We start from the raw sequence: 21,938 nt of genomic DNA on the forward strand, positions 1-21,938 counted from the left end.
TAATTACTGTTAGTAGCGATATCTCAACCTAGAAACAATCGGCTTTGAACATCTACACTAGAGAAGAAAGAAAATACATTTATTCAAGTTACAACATAAGCCTGATACCTTTGAAGCAATACATAACAGTTCCAAGACTGTTCTTATTACTTGTGTTATTCACAGGTAATCTATCTTTTTCATCTTTTAGTCGTATCAAATTTTCTGCCGTTAATAAAGACTTTTTGACAGTCAATTATTTAATTGAATTTTGAGGATGGTTTTTCTAAGAAACCTACCTTTTTCTCAGAATTTATATCATTTCATCTTCAGAGTCCATTAATCTCAGTGACTTAGAATTCAAACATTCCGACTTCTGAGAAGCAATTAAATGCCCTATGAGCTTCATAAAGTTCAAAGGTCACAGAATAAAAACAGACATTAGCATGCTAAAAAATGCTAAGTTTTTTTTACAGACAATTTTTGTCTTGTATTAGAGTTCGAGAAAAAAAACTTTGACCAAAAAAAGGTTAATGTCTATCACCACACTCAGCCCTTGTTAATGATTATCTTTCTGCAGGCCTTATATCTTATCTCAACTTTTTCATTCACCATTGAGCTTTTGTGACAGCAGCAGCACAGAGGCAATGTCCACTTGCCAGCTGAACTGAGAGTTATATCCACCCTGCAATGGACATTTTCACTTGATACAATCTTTTAAAATCTGATAAATATGGAAGTCTGTCTTTGGATTGTATTTTTTATGCTTTTTCCAGACTTAAATATGGGATTGTTGTCTGACTACAAGATCTGTGGGGATCCAGAATGTGAAAGTAAGTCCAAACGATTTGGTATAAGTCCTAGGCCAAACTATACTTGTAGGATTAATTCTACGTCTAAATTTTCGGTAAAGTGATTATAATTATGTGTCGCCTTTAACGTTCGTGCTTGCTTTTTTAGGTCCAATGAGCAGAGTTCAGGCAGTAAAGAACCATCAAGGAAAGGATTGCAGATTCCTGAATTTCAGACGAGGAGACACAATTTTTGTGTACCACAAACTGACGGGGAAACGAGAAGACCTCTGGGCAGGCAGTGTATGTTTTGAATCAGCAGTTATATAGTTATAATGGTGAAAATAACAAAGATTGTACCTAATGCAACCTGCCTCTTATCTTAGGTTGTTGCTTATTGAGATAAGTCTTGATTATAATACAGAGCAGCTTTGTTTGTGAGTCCTGAGCAGTTGTGGTGTTTGTGTCTGTGGGACGTCTCCCGGCTCCCGGTTTGGTTTCATTTATGAAGTAGTTGTATGTATTTGTAGGTTTACAGTCAGTATGACTTCCAAAAGTAAATAGACTCTATGAAGTTTTTCACAGTTTCTTACAAAAACAAACTTCAAAATATTTTGTTGGGATTTAATGTGATAAAGTGACACAAAATACTGCGTAATTGTGAAGCTGATAGAAAATGATACAAATGGTTTACAAAAAAGTTAGTACAAATATAATTATAGATGGAGACCATCTATGAGCAACCGTTTCCAAGCACTGCTACAGATCTCCAATTGGATTGTAGTCTAGACTTTGACAACGCCATATTTAATCTTCTTCTGCATTAGGGGTCCTCAAGTGCTTCTGTCCTGCTACTGTAATGCATTTAAATCAAATGAATGGGTAATTTCCAGGGAAATTCATAACATGCTGAGGATGTAATTTTATCATGTGACTCAGGTTTGTTGGAGCAGGGATGCATTGGAAAGTTGCACGACAGTAGCTCTGGTGCATTGGATTTGGAGAACCCTGTTACATGTTTTCTGCATCCACTATATAACTTGTTTTAAAATGAAAATGAGCCTTCTTTTATACAGATGAACTCCAGTTATTATTTAGGTGATATCTGCATGAACTTTGTTGCACTGAAATTTATTTAAGGGTATCACTATAAAGCGCCTGAACACATAAGCATTCCATACTTTTTATTTGCATGAATTGGAAACCCTGTGTCAATGTCCCACTTTGTAGTTATGTGCTGCTTTGATCCCAGCAAAGTATACAGAAGCTCATGGTTGTGATGTGAAAAAATATGGGGAAAAATCTCTATTTTAAAAAAAATATGTATTTTAACTTTTTTCAACCACAGTTACTTCAAGATGTTTAAGTTTAAATAAAAATCAGAATAACCTTGGAATTTTTTTATGTTTGTTGACTTTTAAAACAGTTGCTTGCACCAACCTTATATTTCTTTCAGATTGACAAACAATTTGGCTACTTCCCAAAGGATGCAGTACAAGAGGAGGAAGTATTTGCAACAATGAGGAAAGTGCTAGAAACCCAGGTAATATCACTGACTGATATGATACTAAAAAAAATACTCTTTCTGAAGGTTTATGATATAGCTGCTGGCCTAAAACTGAAACGTTTTCTTCACTTCGAGACTCCAATTCTTGTTTTTGGCAGGAATCTGATTTCTTCTGTATGGACGAGTCTGGATATCCTCTTGACACGTCTCATCTGGACACTGATGATGATGATGATCTTAACTTTCAAGACCATGAACCTGAATCCAGCCAAATCAGCCCACACTCTCATGACAGAAATGCTCAAGTTACTTTGATGTCTACTGAATCTACGGTAAAAGAAAGGGAAGATGAAGGTGGAAACAAAGCGCTCGTCGATGCAACTGAACTTCTCGAAGATGAACTCAAGACTTCAGCAATTCCAGAGCAACAAGGTGGGTCTCCCTCCTCCTCCTGGCTGCGTTCATCTATGACAGGATGGTTAGGTTTTGCTAAAGAGGAGCAGTCAGGGGATTCAGAACAAGAAGTGAGGGAAGATGAGAAGAAGGAGACTAAATCAGAAGCGTCACTCACATCTTCTGTGACGGGCTGGCTGGGCATTGGAGGAGAAGACAATCCTAACAATGATGAAGACAGTGTGAAAGGTAGGGAAGATACCTTTACCTCAACGATGACTGGGTGGCTTGGCTTTGGTGAGGAGAAAAAAACTGTTGCTTCAGAAAACAAAGAAAATGAAGAAACAGGTCATGAGAAAGAGCCCACAGAGAAGTTTAGAAGTAGGAGGATGTCTCTGGACCTGGAAGGCAGCAAATTACAGGAAGAGGAGAAGGAAGACATGGGGACAATGGGTTGGCTGGGAAGTGGACTGGCGAGCAGGCTGGGGTTTGGCTCAAGTGCTCAGGATTCAGAAGGAGAAGATGTGGAAGTGAAGGAAGAGCAGCCATCTAGTTCCTGGATGGAGATGGGAATTGGGGGCATTTGGGGTTTTGGGGGTAGTAACACTGGAGCTGATGAAAGTGAAGAAAGTGGTATTGGGGAGCCAGAAAGGGATCAAATGTTAGAACAACCATCTGGATTTGAAAGCCTGGATATCAGTCAGCCAGAAGCTTCATTTTCAGAAGAAACAAAGACTAAAACGGTCCCTTATACACTACCGGTCAGTGCTGAAAGTGGTGATGCTGCAGAAGATAATATTGATCATTCAAACACAGAGGACGTAAATAATTTAGATATTGATGCAGGGATTTTAAACAAAGATGATTCCATTCATAACTCTTCTCAAATAGACGATGAAAGTATTGGTGAACATAATATCAGAGATAAACAAATCAGTCAAAATGATGAGTTTATTGAACAACCTGAAATCAGTTCAGGTTCTGACCACAGCTTAGAGAAATTACATTCAAACTCCATGGAGCAACTTGAATATAGCATGGAGGAAAGTGAAAATCATGATGTTCAAATCGAGGCTCCGGGACGTTTGGAGGAAGAAGGTGCTGAAATAACAAACCAGGTTCATAAAATTGAAGGATCCACTCTAATGTCAGAAAACAGTCCAGTTAACAGGGATAATTATATAGAAGAGCATTTTAACAAAATGACAGCTCCATATCAACAGGAAAAACTAGGAGTTCAGTCTGAATTGCCAGAGGAGACTCAAGTCAGTGGTGATCAAGAGGAAAGCAATGAGCAGAGTCAGCTTGGCTCTTCCCCTTATCAGGGAGAGGTAGGACTGCAGCAAGAAACAAAAACACAAACTGTGGAAGTCACTTCAAAGGATGATGCACCGTTACTTTCTGGAAATACTGAAAGTCTGCAAGACAGTGTCTCAGAGGAGGGTTTGAATGAAACCAAACCAAACATTTACATGACTAAAGAGTCTCCACAGATTGTAAGAGACGGTGATGTTGATCGATTCAAGGAAACTGTAACAGACCAGAATGAACTAACTGAGGAAGAGACATCAGATTCTGAGAATGAAGTTTTCAATGGAAATCAAATGAAATCAACAATAGTTTCCGAAAGAGAAACTGAAGAGGGGTTAAAAGAAGAGGAAAAGGTAGAAATTGATAAACAGGAAGCGGTAAAGGTACAAGAACAAATTGAGGGAGTAAAGCAAGAGGAACTGAAAATGAAATTGGATGGCTTAAATAAAGAGGAAACAGAAAAGGAAGAAGAGATTGGAGATATTTCAGAGGAGGACATGGAGTTAAGAGAGGAAAGGCAGGAGGAGATAGAGGAGCTAGATAAACTGGTAGAGGAGTTACCAGAGTACGGACATCAGATCAGAGAGGAAGAGTTAAAGGAATCTGAGGAGCAAAACGAAAAAAAGGAGAAGGCAGATGTTTCTGGGGAGCACTCAAGTCAGGAGGGGATGGAGATAGCAGAAGAAAGGCAGAAAGAGATGGAAGCGGAGGGAGAAAAATTAGAAACAGTATTACTAGAGCATGAGCAGGTCAATGTGGAAAGGTTAAAGGAATCAGTAGAGCCAAATGAAATAGGACAGGACGAAGAGGAGAATATGTCAGGTGTTTTCAGGTCAAGCTCAAGTCAGGAAGGGGCGGAGCTAGCAGAAGAAAGGCAGAAGGAAATGGAGGAGGCGGAGGAGAGAGAGAAAAGCGTAGAGGAGTCACCAGAGCATGGACATCGGATCAGAGTGGAAGAGTTAAAAGAATTGGAAGAAGAAAATGAAAAAGAGGAGAAGGTAGATGTTTTTCTGGAGAGCTCAAATCAAGAGGGGATAGAGTTAGCAGAAGAAAGGCAGAAAGAGATGGTGGAGCTAAAGGAGGGAGAGAAATGGAAAACAGTATTAGTAGAACATGAGCAAATCCAGACTGAGAGGTTAAATGAATCAGTGGAGCCAAATGAAACAGAGAAGGAGGAGGAGATGTCAGACGTTTCTGGGGAGAGCTCAGGTCAGGAGGAGATGGAGTTAACAGAAGAAAGGGAGACTAAGATGAAGAAGCTAAGTGAGGAAGAGAAACAGGTAGATGAGTTACTAGAGCATGGACATCAGATCAGACTGGAAGAGTTAAAGGAATTGAAGGAGCAAAATGAAAATGAGATAGCAGATGACTCTGAGGAAATGGAGATGGAGTTAAAAAAAGATGAGCGGGAGGCAGAGGAGCTAAGAAACCAGCAAATAGGGGATGTGTTACGAGGGGATGAGGAGGGCACACTGGAAAGGTTAGAGGAATCTGAGGAGCAAAATAAACAAGCAGAAAAGGAAGTTGAAAACCAGGTTTGGGAGGGACAATTAGAACACAAGCAAACTGACATGCTGGATAATTCCAGCTTGGCTTCTTTGGTCTCTGAAATGAACACACAGACTGAAATCCAAAAAGACGAGGAGCAGGAGATGAAGGAAGTAGAGAAACAGAACAAAGATGAGCTTGAGAAAGAAAGCGAGCACCCAAAGAAGGAAGTGGAGGATGAGAATGTTGAAGTAGGTGGGTTTGAGGATGGAGGACGGACTGGAACGAAGGTCAATGATGATGGCGACTGGAAGAAAGACAGACAAGGTAATGATTTTGAAGAAGAAACCAGGAAAACTTATGCTACAGAAACAGAAAAGGAATTTCACAAAGACAGAGAAGAAATGCATGACTCTGCTGAAAGTCAAGTTCAGACATCTGAGCAAACTGAGTCCACAGAGCCACCTCAGGGTACAGACAGTGAGAGTAGAGGAGCTTTTGGTCTTATTGAAAACACCTTTGGATTTTTCTCCCAAAAACCCACCCGTGAGATGCCTGAGTCCACCAAGTCTGTTCATAATTTCAACACAAATGAAGCTGAACCATCACAACCTCACCCCTCCATCACTCCAGAACTAGAGTTCCCCACAGATTCATTTCCTGCTGAAGTAACACACGCAGCATTTCCAACAGAGCAACCGCAGACTCGTCCGCTTTCTGCTGAAAACCTCCCCCACAGCGCTCACTTGGTCACCAAAGAACTATCCAAAACAAAACCCCTCACCAAACATTACAAAAATCTCCTCCACCACATGAACGCGGAAGATGCAGTTATATTAGAGGACCTCTTTGGCCGGCACAAACTGCAATTTTTAGATTACATTGTGAAAAGTTCGGAGGCCGCCACTGCAGAGGATGATCAGTCAATACTGTTGGATATAGAAAGACTTCTGCAACACAACATGGAGACTCTTGTGGCTCCCAGCATGAGCATCACTGATGCACCGCAGGAGGACAAACAAAGGACCAGTGCAATTATTGCACTGCAGAAGCTGGAAACTTTATTGAAAACAGTGAAGGAGACTGTCAGCACAGGAATATCAGATGTCAGTAATCATCAAGGTATTTTTGTCTAACTTGCATAAACTATCATGGCTCATATTGTTAATGCCTTGATTTAATTTAACCTGCCTGTTCAGGTCTGTCCTCATCGCTGTGTATTTGTGTGTTCCTTTGTGACATGCATGCAGCTGAGCACAGTTCAAGCCAAGAAAAGGAAGATAATTCCCAATCTGCTTCTTTACATAAAGATGATGATGATGATGGCAAACACAAAGATTTGAATAATGAGGAGGAGGAAAGAAGAATTGAAGGAAGTAAAGATAATATTGCATCCTTCCATCTCACTCAGCCAGGATCAAAAAAGAAAGGTATGAGAAAACCAAATCTGCTGAAATCTGGAAGAAATATTGAAGGATAAGTAAATATGAAGGTATATTTCATTAAGGTGAGGTTGAACTGCTACCTCTCATTTATGTAAAACAGGTTTGACTAAAACCTTATTATCCATTATTGTACAATATTCTTTTAATAGCCTATTAATTACATAAACAGAACTAAAAGTGTGACTTTAACTCTAGGGGTAATGAAGCAAACTCTGGATTTCATTCATCGGGTAGCTGAGGACTCCATAAATTGTGCTCAAGCAGTGATGGAAATCCTTGTTTGGATTCATGTGCAGGTAAGACCCAAGACTGCTTTTGCGGCCCCCAGAAAAAAAGTAGGAGTTGTTCACTTGACATAAAACAAGCCATTTATGTTGAAATAGTTCTTTAAGTGAATATGTTTTTAGTATAAAACCACTTTAAAACAAAAAAGTATAAAATACTAAAGAGTTATTGGTTCTTTAACTGGAGGCAACTTTTTACAAATATGAGCAGATCTTCAGATATCCGTGCTGTTGATTTTTATTTTTATTTTTTTTTACAACTTATGACTTTGGTAAAGATTTGCCATTTGTCATATTACAACCATAAACTTCCATGAGTTTTACATTGATATTTCTGTGAGATCACACTAAATAGTAGCTAAAGTATGCAAACTATGTATATTTCAAATCAAAACATAAAAGAATGTTCTGTTATTTTCACTCACAATTACTATGACACTACTAAAAAAAAAGTAAACAGGCAGAATTATCTTTATGAGTAAACAGAAAAATCTAAAAAATATTCATAAATGCAAGGTGAAAATGATAATGTTTGAGATGAAAGTATAATATTTTATTATTTTAAGCATTTTCCTTCTTAAAGTTTATGTTGCACCAATAAGTGCACAGAGCAGTCTTTGGATCCTACTTTGCAGCGTCTGGTTCTTTAAGACTGAACCTGTGACATGTTGATCTCACTCTCCCTTTGGCATTCAAGTTTGCTTTCGTCTCAGTTGTCAGACTGGCTTGACGCCGACATAGCTTCTTACGTTTGGATGATACACACCAGAGGCCGACTTGGATTTCAGGTCTACATGGTGTCACAGGGCAAGAGATTCTTTATATTCAGATGGATAAAAGTGAGGGCAGGTCGGTGAGTATGAAATTTATAGCTCAAGCCGTCAGGCTGACTTTAGACAGGGCTGTCATTACCCAGTTGTTTACATTCAAAGCCTGCCACACTATGTATATTGCATAATTCTTGAGATACACATTTATATATACAGTATTCCCTTTGTTACTTAATTTTCAGGAAAGTACATTTGTCTTGTGGTGACATAATGAACTGCATAATATATGTAAAATATAGAATATAAAGATATATAAACAATCTATGGATGACACCTGTTTCCTACGGTGTCACATTGAAAGGGCTCCGATGTGCCTGTGTGGCATCTTACAATTGGTGACGTTTGGAACGAACCATTCACAAACGTAGGGGGGGCTTGTAAGCTCCTTTTAAACATAGCATGCCTAAAAATGTGAATGTGATTTTTATTTTTCCACATATATCTTCTATATACATCGTCATAAATATGTCATTATAATTTTGTTCTCAAGATATTACTTCTAGTTGGTGGAGAAGATTTAACATTCCGGCTTCCGTCTATAATGACTGAAAAATATGGTACTTTCTCGAGGATCAGCGTTGTGAATAGGATGTGAAATAGCCGTTAACCCGGCTGTAGGAAGCCTGTTTTTCTCTAATCAGTATTAATGAAATTCCTATTAAATATTAAGCCAAATGAAATGACTTGGACATGACGGAACGTCCGGAAAATGAGCAGTTGGCCAACAAAGCGGCTGACTTTCAGGCGACAGCAGAAACCTACTACAACATCGCCGTGGAGAAAGTGAAAGATGTATGTTAATATGTGGCAGGTTCTGGTTAGCATTTCCCATTTAGCCGCCAGAGCCGAAGTAATATAACGGACTGGGATCAGGGTTTATTACATGTAGTACTATCTTTACTTTCAGGCGTGTGTTCCGACATTGCTTTTGACCAGCACTGTCCTGGTTTATCTTTCAGTTTGAAACCATTTTATAGGCATTAGCATAGTTAGCTGGTTCAGTCAGTCAGCATTTCTCTTGTGTTAAGTTTTTATTGTCTTGGGGGTTGTGTTAATTTATGAGAAATGATGAACGTTATGTTATATTTCTCTGTTGGGCGCATTTTTTGTGATGGCAAACGGAACTGTAATAATCCCACAGAAACAGCTGTTTGGTAAGCAGACTGTAACTGCCTAGGAATCCAGTGAAGTTGTCACAATAACCCAGAGTTCCTCTTTTTAAAATTGTAATTAAAATTGCAGTTATATTGTTTTTGGTTGTGAATTTGTAGTTAAATTGATTTAATTTCACACTGAACGTTTACTAGAAAGGATGAACCCAAAAATTTAACATTATGTGCGAAATCTAAAGTACACTTCAGAATTCGACAGCCTATAGAACCACATTTTTCAACAAAAACTCGGTATAAAATTTCTTTCCGATTTTATTAGTGTCTTATACCGCCATGGAGGGATTATAGCCCCCTTCCTTTTTACAGCATTCATTAGGGATAGCAGTCAATCCTTAATGCACAGCTTTCATCAGGTCCCTTAAAAGCATTTCAAATCAGATTGTGGTCTAGACTAATCATTTTTTTAGCCATTCTGTTGTAGATTTGGTGTTGTGGTTGAGGTGGTGATTTTCCTGTTGATGACCTAGAGCAGGTCAAGCTTTTAACTGTTGGATAAATGATCTCACATTTACCGCTACTCCTGAGACGGCATAACCTGCTCAAACTCAATTCAGTTCATTTAAAATATTTTATTCATCCCAAGGGAAAATGAAATCTTTTCGTACCTCATCATCCAAGTGTCTTCAGAATCGTTGTTGTCGGTGATACTGTGAGTAGGAATGATCTCCAGTAGCAGTCAGACTTGCAACAAATCTGAAGAAGACTCTGACTGAAGACTGTTTCAGTATGAAACTGCTATGGCATGCTGTAATGATGGTATTCCATAGTAACATGTCCTAGATGACAAAATCAGTTTTTTGGCAAACGCTGCTAATCCACATCATGTGCTTTTGCCATTCCTTGTTAAACTCCTTTTTAAATCTCTGTCTGGGCATAAATTGGAAAGCCAGGCAGAGAGAGAGAGAGAGACGCTAATCAGCTGCTCCTAGTGTAACAACTTTCCAAAGGTAATAGAGTAGAAGCAAAAATTATTGCAGGTGTGCACCATCCAAAACCAAAGCGAATAATTGTCCAAACATGCAAACCCTGAAGCAAAAAATTAAATAAAAACTGATCGAATGTAACGGAGCTACACTACGCATAGATGCAAATTCAACACCCCCTGCCTGTCAGTTTGTGTGAGATATTTTACTTTCCAGATTTAAGATGAAGTAATATTTTTAATTACATTCATTTGTGTGAAACGAAACAAACTCATGATCAGCCCTAAAAATGTTAACCTTAAATTTTGGGTACATAATCATTTAAATGGAAAAGTGTTAAAGAGGTGTTAGGTGAAAGCCTTTCTTTTATGTCATGGCACAAAAGCTCTTTTGGTAATGTAATATTTTGGCTAATGGCACTATGGACTTGAAATCGCAACATAGCCATCAGCTGTTAATAACTCTGGGATGTAAAGTGTTAAGATTTAAATGGAATAAAGCAGACTCAAAAATCAAGCCTTTTTTTTCCTCTCCTCCCTCTTCTTTTAGGCTGTGTCACTACTGCCTGATGACATGAGGCCAGGGCCAGACCTGTACGGTGTACCATGGGAACCAGTAATCTTCACTGGCCTGGTGGGACTGGTGACATTCCTGTTGTTCACCAGTAGATGTTATAGATCTGTAAGTGAACTGCCTTGAATGTTTACCAGCGAGCCACATAATTATTGGCCCATAAAAGTTGTATTCCTCCCTCAGTCTATCAGCAAACAGGAAAATGTCGACCATTAGTAGCTGCTGATATTTGTCTTCTGCAGTGCGACCTACAGAAGTTTTGCATCAAAGCCAAAAAGAAATATTAATGGCTACGTCTATGTCTCATAAATTATGTGTGATGGAGTGGTGCAACTCTGTAGTGTTTTGTTAGCTTCGACAAAATGTTTATTATTGCTTCCATTGCCACTAAGAGAAAATAAATGACCAAACAGGCATTTGACATTTGTCGCGACTCGAAATGTGGCCAGAACCTGGAGTCACAATCTTTTCATTTTTATTTACATATTTTTCGGAATATGTTCACAATATATGAATAATTCATCATAAAGTCACCCTGTTATTCATCGTCATTTTTTGTTCTTATTTCCACACAGATAAAGAGCAGACTGTATCAAAGTAAGTTTTCACCACAAACACCTTGCAACTTTCTAAATAAACCATCAGTACTGTTTTCTGCTGGACCTTGTATTATTGAGGGCATTTCATTGACAAGCTTTCTCCTTGAAAGATCCAATTTAACTAAGCCTAGCATTGAACACCTTTCCTCCTGGTGCTACAAAGCTGGTTGTTGACTTCATCTCTCAACCCAGAGTCACTGACGACGATGTCAAATAAGATGGATAGAAAACGAGGCTAATTGCAAATTAATATCCGGCCAATTTATTAAAACAGAAGTTGTTTTTTTTTATTTATTTTTTTAAAATAGTTTGCATGTTGTTTAGAACTTTGTAAATGTTATTCGCTCTGGATTTATTTATATTATAAACTACTGTGAAAAATAACTTGAGGTCATTAAGTATCCATCTAATCTACTCTGATATTAAATTATCTAAAAAGTTACTGCAATAAATCTAGGCTGTAGATAGACCATAACCTGGTCTGTTGAGCAGATTATGGTTTCTGACATAAGTTGCCACGGTGACAGAACCAGTTTTATGACATTGAAAATGCCAAACTGAATCTGAAAGTACCACAATAAGACACTTATCTTGCTTCATTATACAGGCAAAATGGCAAAAACAAGTTTGAAATTCTTTTTTTTTATTTTTTTTTTTTAGTTTAACATCTTTTGTTTTTCAGAAAAGGAAGAGAGGCTGGCTGGACAACTTACACAGCTGCTGGATGAAAAGTGTAAAGTCCTCGAGACTCTCAGTCAGTGTCAAAAAGAGGTTGGTGCTCATGCTTACTGAGTGTCTTGAGAGCCGGAGCCTTTTCTGTGTTGTTTTCAAATCTGTGGACTGACTGAGTCACTTCTTTATAACCTGTCATTTTCAGCATGATGACCTGGAGAATTTACTCGGGGACAGCGGCGTTCTGGCTCAGACTCAAAAATCCAAAGATTTGGAGGTAAAGCAGAGGGAACAAAGACTTGAATTGACGTGTAAACATTTGTGTGGAGCTTAAAGTTAAACTCTATTTTATTCATTCTTCCAGTAAAAAAAAAGCATATGTTTATCTTGTTGGAAGCAGGTTTTTGTGGTTTTGGAGGAGAAAGAGCTGATAAATAGGTCTTTGCATGTTGTGGAACATTACTATGGCTTCTTGTTATTGAAAGCATTGACATAATGGTCAACATGTATTGTATTTTTATCTTGGTGTTGCACCACAGAGCTACTTTTAATTTTAGACATTCAAGCTGGATGAGTTTACCAAATTAAGCCATTCCACATCGTCTTGGATTACTTGTTCTTCCATGAAATCTGTGGTGAAACTGGAAATCGGATAAAACTGGCAAAATTCAGATTCAGCTCCGAATTATTGAATCCAACTATGGTAACCTCAAGTTATCCAGAAAAGTCAAATAAATTGATTTAGCATGGCCCAAATTAGTCTGATTCTTTTTCTTTCTTGCTTAATAAAACTGGACTGACTTTTTTTTTTTTTTAAATCTTTTTTGTTTTTAACAAGTTTTCTAAACACAGTTGGTTTTCATGTTCACGGTAGAGCCAAGCCGAACAGTTGGAACAGAGTAAAAAGCAGCTGGGAATAGATCTTGGACATCTGAAGGAGCAGCTGTCCCAGCAACAAGAGCATAAAAGGGAGCAAGAAAGGAGGGTAGGACTAGACTTTAAAGATATTCTGTAATCATAGTGTTTATCCCAACCGAGAATCCACAGTGATGTCATCTTTTTGCCTTTATTACAGATAACCGTGCTTGAGGAAAGCATGAAAGCATGTGAAGAAGAAACCAAAGAGCTCCATTCAAAAGAGGAGCAGGTGTTTGACTCTATTCCCTTCTAGCTAATATCTTTCAGTTCCTCTCCTGCCTCTTCTTCTCTTTGTCTTTTACTAGAATTTTACTCTATCCGCTTCTCAGAGTGATTGCATTTTTTTTGTTGTTGTTGTTTTGTTTGGTTCAGGCACAAACCACTCTGAAGGTTTACAGCATGAACAGCGAGAGACTACAGAGAAACCTGGAAACAGCAGAAGAGGAGAACACTGTTCTACAGGAGAGCAACAATCAGGTCAGATTCTGTACACTAAGGAAAGGCTTTCATACATGAATTTGCATCTGTCTTCTCCTTCTTATATCCTCTGCATCATTATTTTCGATCTCTGTCCATGTGTTTTTATCACAGTTGAAGCAGGAGGTGGAGGGATGGGCAGAAAGAGTAAGCGAGCTGGAGGAGGAGATGCAGAGGTGCGAGGTCGCCCACAGCGCAATGCTGCAGGATGTGGCCATCAAGGATGATCGTATAATGGTGTGGTTGCTTCTCATGAACGTCGATCATATCAGGAGAACAGCAAAGTTCACGTACCGCCACATGCTTGCTGCTAGACGTGTGTAATCGTTCATAACTCTTCCCAGTCCTTGACGGATCGGCTGCTCCGAATGAAATGCTGGGATTCAGATCTAGAGGGTGAGAAGGGAGGAGAAAAGGAAGCGACCAATGGGACGCCGGGAGAAGAAGACGACGCCCACCTGCAGAAAGTCCAGAAACTCCTCTTTGCTGCTAAGGTACAAAGCCACAAGTATACAAAAACTAACAGTTTTGAATGTAAATCAAGCATATATTAAAAAAAAATCATAATTTTAATCAGTATATTTGTTATTTTTCAGAATATAAATGTTTTTCCAGTTAGCACATGCCAACATGACCCACTGAACAATCATCTTTAAATAATGTACTTGTGTCTACGTGCAGCTGAATGCAGACCTCAAATCAGTGGATGAAGATAAAGACAGAGTGTTTGCGAAGCTGAATGATGAGATCAAAGCAAAAGAAGACCTGCAAGGTGGGTTGACTGTAGTCCGATGCTGACATGTTAGTGGAAAAAGAGGAACTAACTAATCGACTTTTGAAAGCAACCTCAGAAATCTTACCGTATTTTCTGCTTTTATTTCCCATTTAAAGTGAGTATTGAGGAGATGGAGAAGGAGAAGTTGTCCCTGCAATCTGACACCGAGAAGTATACGGGCCAGGTAGGTAACCTCAAACTGTTACCGTGAGGTTTATTGAGTCATTTGTTCTGATAGTCCTGGTTCATGTGCGCAGGTCGAGCGGATACAACAGAAACTGCAAATCATGACAGAAATGTACCAGGAGAACGAGCTCAAGCTGCACAGGTTCACACCTCTACATTTAGCAGTTAAATGAAGTGTTTGATGAGTCTGTAAACATGAACCTTTGTGTAGAATGCTGACTGTGGAGGAGAAGGAGCGTCACCAGAAGGAGGAGAAGTTGAACAAAGCTGATAAAAACATTGCAATGGCGATGGAAGAATTGAACAACTACAGGTAACACTTGTGTCTGCGAAAATATGGAATTCTATTTGGAAAAGAAAAATAGTTTTCAGTTTTTTGTGTAATTTATTTCATGTGCCGTTGTCTGTGTGATTAAATATCTGAATTCCTAAAAATGCGTTGATGAGTGAGTTTGGTTTCACAAATAGTTTCAAACTTTTTGTGTGAAGCAGTTAGATTTACATTGGTTTAATTTAAAAAGTAAACATGGTTACTGTAATGTCATCGTTCATCCTTTTTTGTCAAAGGTCTATCCAGCTATCTGTCCGCCTGTTTTTCCAATCATCTATCCATCTGTCAACATTTTATCAATCTGTCCATCCGTCTATCATTTTAATAATTCCATAAATACTTCTGTATATCCATCTTAACACTTTTATTCCTTAAAACCGAAACCACAGTGAACTGGCAAAGCAGAAGTAGCCTTTGTCTTCCCTTCACAATTTTGCTTGTGCTTTGTTTTCAGAAAACGAGCGGGGGAGATGGAAGAAGAGCTGGAGAAAACCAAGCAGTCGTATCAGACTCAAATCTCTGCTCATGAGAAGAAAGCTCATAATAACTGGGTTAGTAAAGCTCTGCCACAGATGAGCGTCTTGCTGTGCTGTAGTGCATTTCGGTGTTTATACTCTTTATCTGGTAAATATTTCCAGTTGGCAGTGCGGTCAGCAGAGCGAGAGCTGGGAGACATCCGAAGAGAGAACGCCCTCCTCAGACAAAAGTAAGCAAAGCAACAAACGTGGCCTTGCTGAATATGGTCGGCTGTGTTAACAAAGACAGATAAATGCGATTATTTTCGGCGCATTATATTGCTGGACTAAGAAGTGAATAAATGAAATAACTGATCTCAGAGCGCTACAAGAGAGCTTTCCTGTCGACAGCCATTGCTATATACAATAACGCTTTGAAGAATTTTAATTAATGAGTTGCAGTAACATTTATTTTGCCTTTGGGGTCAATAAAGTGCAAGCTGGCTTGCACTCAACCAAAAGGTTTGGGAAATTTGACCTGAAAAATGCACAGAAACCATTCATATTTTTAACACCACTTTACTCATTTAAGGCTATAAAAGTTCCCCATGTTTTTACTGATGATGTGTGTTCAGACTCACAGATACTCAGTTTAAACTGGATTCCCTCGAGAAAGACCCGTACGCCTTGAACAACCTGGCTAGACCGCTGCCTTTCCGAGGTAAACCCATATGTCTAACGAATGTGACTTAATTTGAGTAAACGTCATGAGGAGTCTGACGTAAATGGTTCCATTTAAATTGAAATGCTATATCAAAATGTTAAATCTCCTCCATTGCAGCTGAAAGGTCGCCTTATGGTCCTTCTCCTCTGAGCCGACCCTCATCTGAAACGAGACCTTTCCTCTCTCCTCCAACACTGATGGATGGGCTGCCTGGTAGGCTGTCTCCCAGAGGTAAACAGTCAATTTATTTCCATGTTGCAAGTTCTCATTCAACCTTGTTGTCCAATGAGCTTAGCACGTTGGTGTCAGCTAGATGACTATTGCATGATTGAATTTAGATGATCATACGGAACCTTTCAAAAGTAAACGATGTAAAAACAAGATATGGAGTTCAAGGGGTATGGAACCCCTTAAACTCCACATTTTTTCATGTCACAATCAGAAACTTTAATATGTTTTATTGGGATTTTGTTGTTTTGGAACCACAAGGTAGTGCATAAATGTGAGGTGGAAATAAAATCTACAAAGGGTGGAATGAATTTATATAAATATTCCTAAGTAAAACCCACCATGCAACAAATTGTCTTAAAAAGTCACCTTATTAACTTGGAGCTTCAATAGAGTGGTTTAGATTAAAGAATGTCTGTGTAGAGTAACTTAGTTTTGTTGTTCACAGAGGCTTTTCATCCAATCTAAGCTTTTGTGTGAAAATTTTATTTGCAAAGCTGGTAGATGCCCATCTTACAGTGAAAGGTGGCGCTACATATTTTTAATTTATTAAAAACCAAAAACATTTTCTGCCCGACTAATAATCGTGCACTACTTTGTATTCGGCTGTGGCCTAAAATCCAAATAAAATGCAGTAAAATCCACAACTTGTATTGTGACAAGTTGTAAAAGTTAAATGTCTGTAAAACCTTTTGGACAGTTCTGTTCACACTGTGATAAGCTATCTTTTGCATGCTGTTTGCAATCCACCAATCGGCAACCATGAAAAGTTTAACATGACAATATGCCTGCAAGCCTCGTGTTTCTCTGACTGACTTAAAGTGCTCCTGCCTTTATCTTCCCCCCAACACACTCTGTCTGACCCACATGGGTTGTTTTTCCCCCTACTTTCCATCTTTTTCTTTCACATCACTCCCTTCATCATCGTCATCTTATTTGCTTTGCCCCTTCTTTCCTCCTTACTGCTTTTCTGCCCAGTATCTCGTGGTCTAAGGGAGCCCCCAAGTGGCCAAGCAGAGATGGAGCGCAGTGGAGGTTCTCATTCAGACAGCGGTTCAAACTCTCCCACATGGGAGAGAGATCGCAGGGGTCCCCCACCAGGACCTCCTGGGCCTCTTGTACCCCCAGGTGTGTGGAAGAAAAAAAAAACAATTCTGAAAGCACATTTGCTTTGATCAAAGAGAAATTGTTGTTTTGTCATTTAATCACAAACAAAACAAGTTATTTCCAGGCAGCGTGGTGTGTATTTTTTGCTTTTGTTATTCTTTTTAATGTACAATTTCAGCTGCCAGCGAAAGAAAGCCGACGTGCTTTGCTTTGTTTTAAACTAATCAGAGTTCAAAAAGTTAGCATTGTGTTTAAAAAGTGGGACTGCCTCGGAAAGAAGTGCAAATATTTGCCTTTCTGGTGGTGATTCGTTCCAAGTGGAAGAAACGGCTTTCAACTGTGATCAAAAGCAGTTTGCAGGAGCCTTTTCAATCAGTCAGAGGAACAACATGTCTTCATATACCAGCTGTATTTCTGCCACATCACCACCACATGACGGTGTTCGTTGTGCATGTGCACCTTGATTATTGTCTGTGTGGGTTCCTCTTTCATAGAGATGTTGACATAAAGCAGCAACTAATATCCCCGTCTCCATGACGCATGGCCTTAATGCAGTTGTAGCGCATTGCTTGTCATAGCTCGCAATAACAGAGCAACATGTTAATGATTGTGTAACCTTGTCTCAGCAAGTTAAACAGTCACATTGGCTAGCTGCTTAATTGTTTTCATCTCTCACCGCAGCGCCGAGACGGGATACAATGCAGGATTCTAAGAGGTTTAATTCTGTGTTTATACCTGGTCTGCAATGTGCGTGCTGACGAATAAAATGCAGGCTGAGACAACATGTCATAAATAATGAGTGATTTAGGTCTGTATGTAACTGCGTTTGCAAGAGGGAAGACTGATTTGAAAAAAACAACAACATTGGCTTGCAGAGGCAACATATAAAATCATAAATAATTCATTCTACCAACTAGTATAAAATTTTACCCATTCTTAGAATAATTTCAACTTGATTCAGCTGCACCCAATTTAGAGAGGTCTGATTTGCCCTGTAAGTGATTTTCTAAAGAGAATTATGACGTCATCTTTGAGAGATAAATATCAACAAAATCTCTGTTAAACCTTTTGATATTATACCTTTTATATTTAAGAAATAAACACATTTATGCATCCTCATGCATTTCTTTTCATTTTCCATCTCATCAAATCAGACTAGCAATCATGAAAAAAATCTTGAAAAAGGCATCTAGCTGTTGTATTTGTAAGGTTATATAAGGTGGATGACCATGTCTTGTGAGGTCTGTTGTTGTTTTGTGTTCTTTCTGTTTTTGATGCTTGACTACAAAATACCCCATGAGATGTTCAAAGTGTGAAATATTGTTTTATATCCTAACTATTATTTAAGCTTCTCCCTAATTTTATTCCACACATATCTGGTCTTTTCCCTGGTCTTCATGATGCTGCTTGTTCAATGATGATCTCTTACAAAAAAAGAAAAAACTTTTTTTTTTAAAGAGATTTTTAAGCAATCCAAATTTTGAAGGCAATTTCGATTTTATTTAGGGGCATCAGAGTCAAGGTGGCTAAACTTAAATGGATGAGATGCTTTTAAATTTCTTATTTGGAAAGAATATTAAACTATGTATCATTTTCTAGCATTTGATAACTTCCTTTTCTGCTGACGTATAAAGTAAGATACCTGTCAAACATTTCTGGATATAATGCGACAAAATATACCAAGCTTAGAGATATTAAATGTTTTTTAGAAGTAAGAACTTCAGAAATGATATCATCACCTGAAACTGAGTTTTGATGGATTTCTTTGCACTTCTCTCATTTTTCTATTTTTCACTTTCTCAGGCTACATGTTTCCAGAACCAGGAGGTCCCATGTTCAGGAGACCCCCTCCTCCTCCTGGGCCCCTCCCACCTGGCCATATGCCACCTAGAGGTCTCCCCATGGGACCGCCTCACCCTCTAGACATGGCAGGTGAGCTGTTAATGATTACTTCTGTATGCAGCTACTTGAGCGTGAAAAGTTTGATGCGACGAGTGATTCTATATGTTGCATAGAACACTCTTTCTACATACTTTTCCTCTCGTAAACTGAATGTTTGTCGATGCAGACGGCTCGTTCAGAGAAAACCGTCTTGGACCCGGTGAACAGGACCACAGAGAGGTGAGCAGCAGTGTGAGATACTATAAGTTCGGTCTTCATTGGTACTAAAGGATTTGATGTGTGTCATTAGTCTGGTCCTGGAGGTCAGAGGACTCCTCCTGAACTGGATCTGAGGATGGGTGGCCCTCCTCCACCTGGACACCCAGGGATTCCTATAGATGGCCCTTTTCCCCGTAGAGCCCTGTATGGACCCCCTCCCCCTCCTGATTTCTACCATCCCAGGATACCAGGGGGTCCTCCCATGAGGCCCAGTAAGAAATCGTTGTCATGTTTAGAATTTAGACGATTTAATCTGAGGATTTAATCTGAAACTGCTTTGTGTTTCTACCAGTGTGGCCTCCCCATCCTCAAGGAATGATGCTTCCTCCTCGTTTCTCACCTGGCGGACCTCTTCCTCCCGCTCCTAATCCCAACGCTTCCTACGGCCCCCCCATGGCGCTACCTCCATCCGATGGCCCTCCTCCTCCCCGTCAGCGGTCCCTGCCTTCTCCACCCCAGAGCCAGCCACACGAGAACAGACCTTCGCCTGAAGATGCCATCTAACCTTGACAGTTTCCACGAGGATTCATTTCAGCTCAGCAGCAGATGGAAGAAAGGTGGAGTTCCCTTCATTCTGCCCCAGCTATTTATTGGCCAGGAGGGGATATTTACTGAACGGTGTTCGTAGAGCAGAAACATCAACCTCCATCATGCCGATTTGTTGCTGTAAGAGCCTCAGTTCTGTTTGTCCTACATGTAAAACCTTTTCTTCTCCACCTTGTCATCCAACCACTTCTTCATTTTAAAATCAACAGCTTAGTTGATGCTTAACTTCTACCTTTGTGGGTTAAAGGTGTCATATTGGCAAGACACATTGTTACCTGGATCTTATGTTGAAAATGCACATAGACTGTTTGACATTTGTCTGCAATTCAGGTCAACGACAGAGAAAGAAAAATAAATGAACACAACTTATTTTGACAGAAACACACCTTTTATGCCTGACATGGTTACTTTTTCCCCCACACTAGAGTTTTTAAAATGCTTTTTTTTTTTAAGCATTTTTATTACTGTTAATATAATTTTCTTTAAAACAGCCGGGTCAACATACTTGATCTTCTTCCTTAGAGGTCAAATGAGTACGTTTTCTTAAAATTCGCTAAAAATTCTGAGTTCCCTTTGAAATTCAATAGACTTTCCATTCACCTTTAGTTTCAAACCAGGAGAGCAGGTGTATAGCGGTGCTTCTGATGCCCTTACAGTGACTGACAAATGAAAACTGTGACTCCAATCAAGTCAAACGGACTGACTGGAAGAGAGGCTCCCAGATGTCAGCTTTGTGAATTTTGTAAAAAGTGATTATTTGATAGATGAATAAAGACTTTTAAAATTTTCTCTATATGTCACTTCTGTAATTATGTACATTTTTGTGCTCATCCGCAGAACATTGCAATGTAATTCTTTTCAAATTTTGTGTACATGAAATGTTTTTAATATTTAAAAAACTCTTCATTTATTGTTAACATATATTTGATTGTCTTTTAAAAGCCTTTGCATAATTCAAACCCAGTTTCGGAAAGGTTTGTACGTGTAAATGAATAGACATAATAAATATTTCAATTAAAGTAGAACATATACGTCAGGTGTCTTCACAAAATTTGTGCGCATTTGAAACTCTATTCCAGGACCACAATGGGAACGTTACAATAAATTAGAATATAATTCAAAAGTCTGTTCATTAAGCAAAGTAATTTATTTCCAGAATATTTTCAGTTAATGTCTCTAATTGCTTATAGCTAAAAATAACCCAAAATTCTGTTTTTTTTATATTAATTTTAAAATAAGCATGTTAATACAGCTGTAATCTAGCTTATTTAATCAAGGTGAAAACTGCCTGAACCGCCACAAAGAGGATAAAACAGAAAGTCAACAGAGTCCATTCTTAAGCTGCATTCAAACTTAAGAATGGAAAGTTGAGTGGAAGGAAAACACGTAACACATATCCAGAAGAGATAACGAAAGGAAATTTTTAAGTATAAACATAATAGGGATAAAACAATGCATCTTCCTCAAAGTGCATTAATGAGGAAAAAATGTACTTGATATTCTAATTGACTGGAAACACCTGATTTTTGGAGAAAAATGCTTTAAGACAATTACCTTTTAAAGCAGGGGTGGGGAACTCCAGGCCTTGAGGGCCGGTCTCCTGGAACCTTTAGATGTGTCTCTACTTCAACACACCTGAGTCAAATAATCAGGTCATTAGCAGGACTCTGGAGAACCTGACTGCACTTGGGAGGTGATTCAGCTGTTGGATTCAGGTGTGTTGGACCAGGGAGACTCTAAGAGTTGCAGGACACCGGCCCTCGAGGTCCAGGAATGCCCACCCCTGTTTTAAAGTAAGGCTGTCAATATTATGGAAAAATCATGCCAAACCAATACTCAAAAGGCTAATGGCCTGCATCATATCGGATTCAAATGTCTGAAATATTCTGCAGGAGCCAAATAATGACAGGTTAAAAGCAGTTTAGAGTAGAGTGTGATTTAAAGCTTTCTCTCTCTCTCTCAGTAATTTCTGCCTCCTCTTTAATATTCTGGGAGCACACTGGGAGCTCTAATGTGGAAAACGTTAATATTTAATTCATATAGGTGATGTCATGACCTATGACA

The 21,938-nt window shown here is 38.9% G+C and overlaps 1 protein-coding gene across 2 annotated transcripts; it reads left to right on the top strand.

Annotated features, from left to right (window-relative positions):
- Positions 1-618: 618 nt before the first annotated feature.
- Positions 619-20,663, top strand: ctage5 (CTAGE family, member 5). Of its 2 annotated transcripts, XM_044143395.1 has the most exons (28): positions 619-812; positions 940-1,073; positions 2,227-2,313; positions 2,436-6,591; positions 6,720-6,899; positions 7,110-7,210; positions 10,673-10,804; positions 11,272-11,293; positions 11,978-12,066; positions 12,173-12,244; positions 12,842-12,952; positions 13,043-13,114; positions 13,258-13,362; positions 13,477-13,599; positions 13,707-13,856; positions 14,044-14,134; positions 14,254-14,321; positions 14,395-14,465; positions 14,535-14,636; positions 15,109-15,205; positions 15,293-15,360; positions 15,745-15,830; positions 15,951-16,064; positions 17,040-17,189; positions 18,972-19,100; positions 19,237-19,289; positions 19,360-19,540; positions 19,621-20,663. In XM_044143395.1, exons 1-28 carry the CDS (start codon positions 713-715, stop codon positions 19,830-19,832), a joined length of 7,056 nt encoding a protein of 2,351 aa, XP_043999330.1. In that variant the 5' UTR covers positions 619-712; the 3' UTR covers positions 19,833-20,663. The 2 variants fall into 2 exon arrangements, with proteins under 2 accessions (XP_043999330.1, XP_043999331.1); XM_044143396.1 differs by lacking the exon at positions 17,040-17,189.
- The last annotated feature ends 1,275 nt before the right edge of the window (positions 20,664-21,938 follow it).

The sequence above is a fragment of the Gambusia affinis genome, linkage group LG16, assembly GCF_019740435.1.
Source record: "Gambusia affinis linkage group LG16, SWU_Gaff_1.0, whole genome shotgun sequence".
Taxonomy (NCBI): domain Eukaryota; kingdom Metazoa; phylum Chordata; class Actinopteri; order Cyprinodontiformes; family Poeciliidae; genus Gambusia; species Gambusia affinis.

Excerpts from the sequence above, each read along its gene's own strand:
- ctage5 (XM_044143395.1), top strand. The coding sequence starts at position 713 with ATGGAAGTCTGTCTTTGGATTGTATTTTTTATGCTTTTTCCAGACTTA. Across the intron at positions 15,206-15,292 it reads AGAAAGCTCATAATAACTGG|TTGGCAGTGCGGTCAGCAGA; the intron begins GTTAGTAAAGCT and ends AAATATTTCCAG. Across the intron at positions 19,290-19,359 it reads GTGAACAGGACCACAGAGAG|TCTGGTCCTGGAGGTCAGAG; the intron begins GTGAGCAGCAGT and ends GTGTGTCATTAG.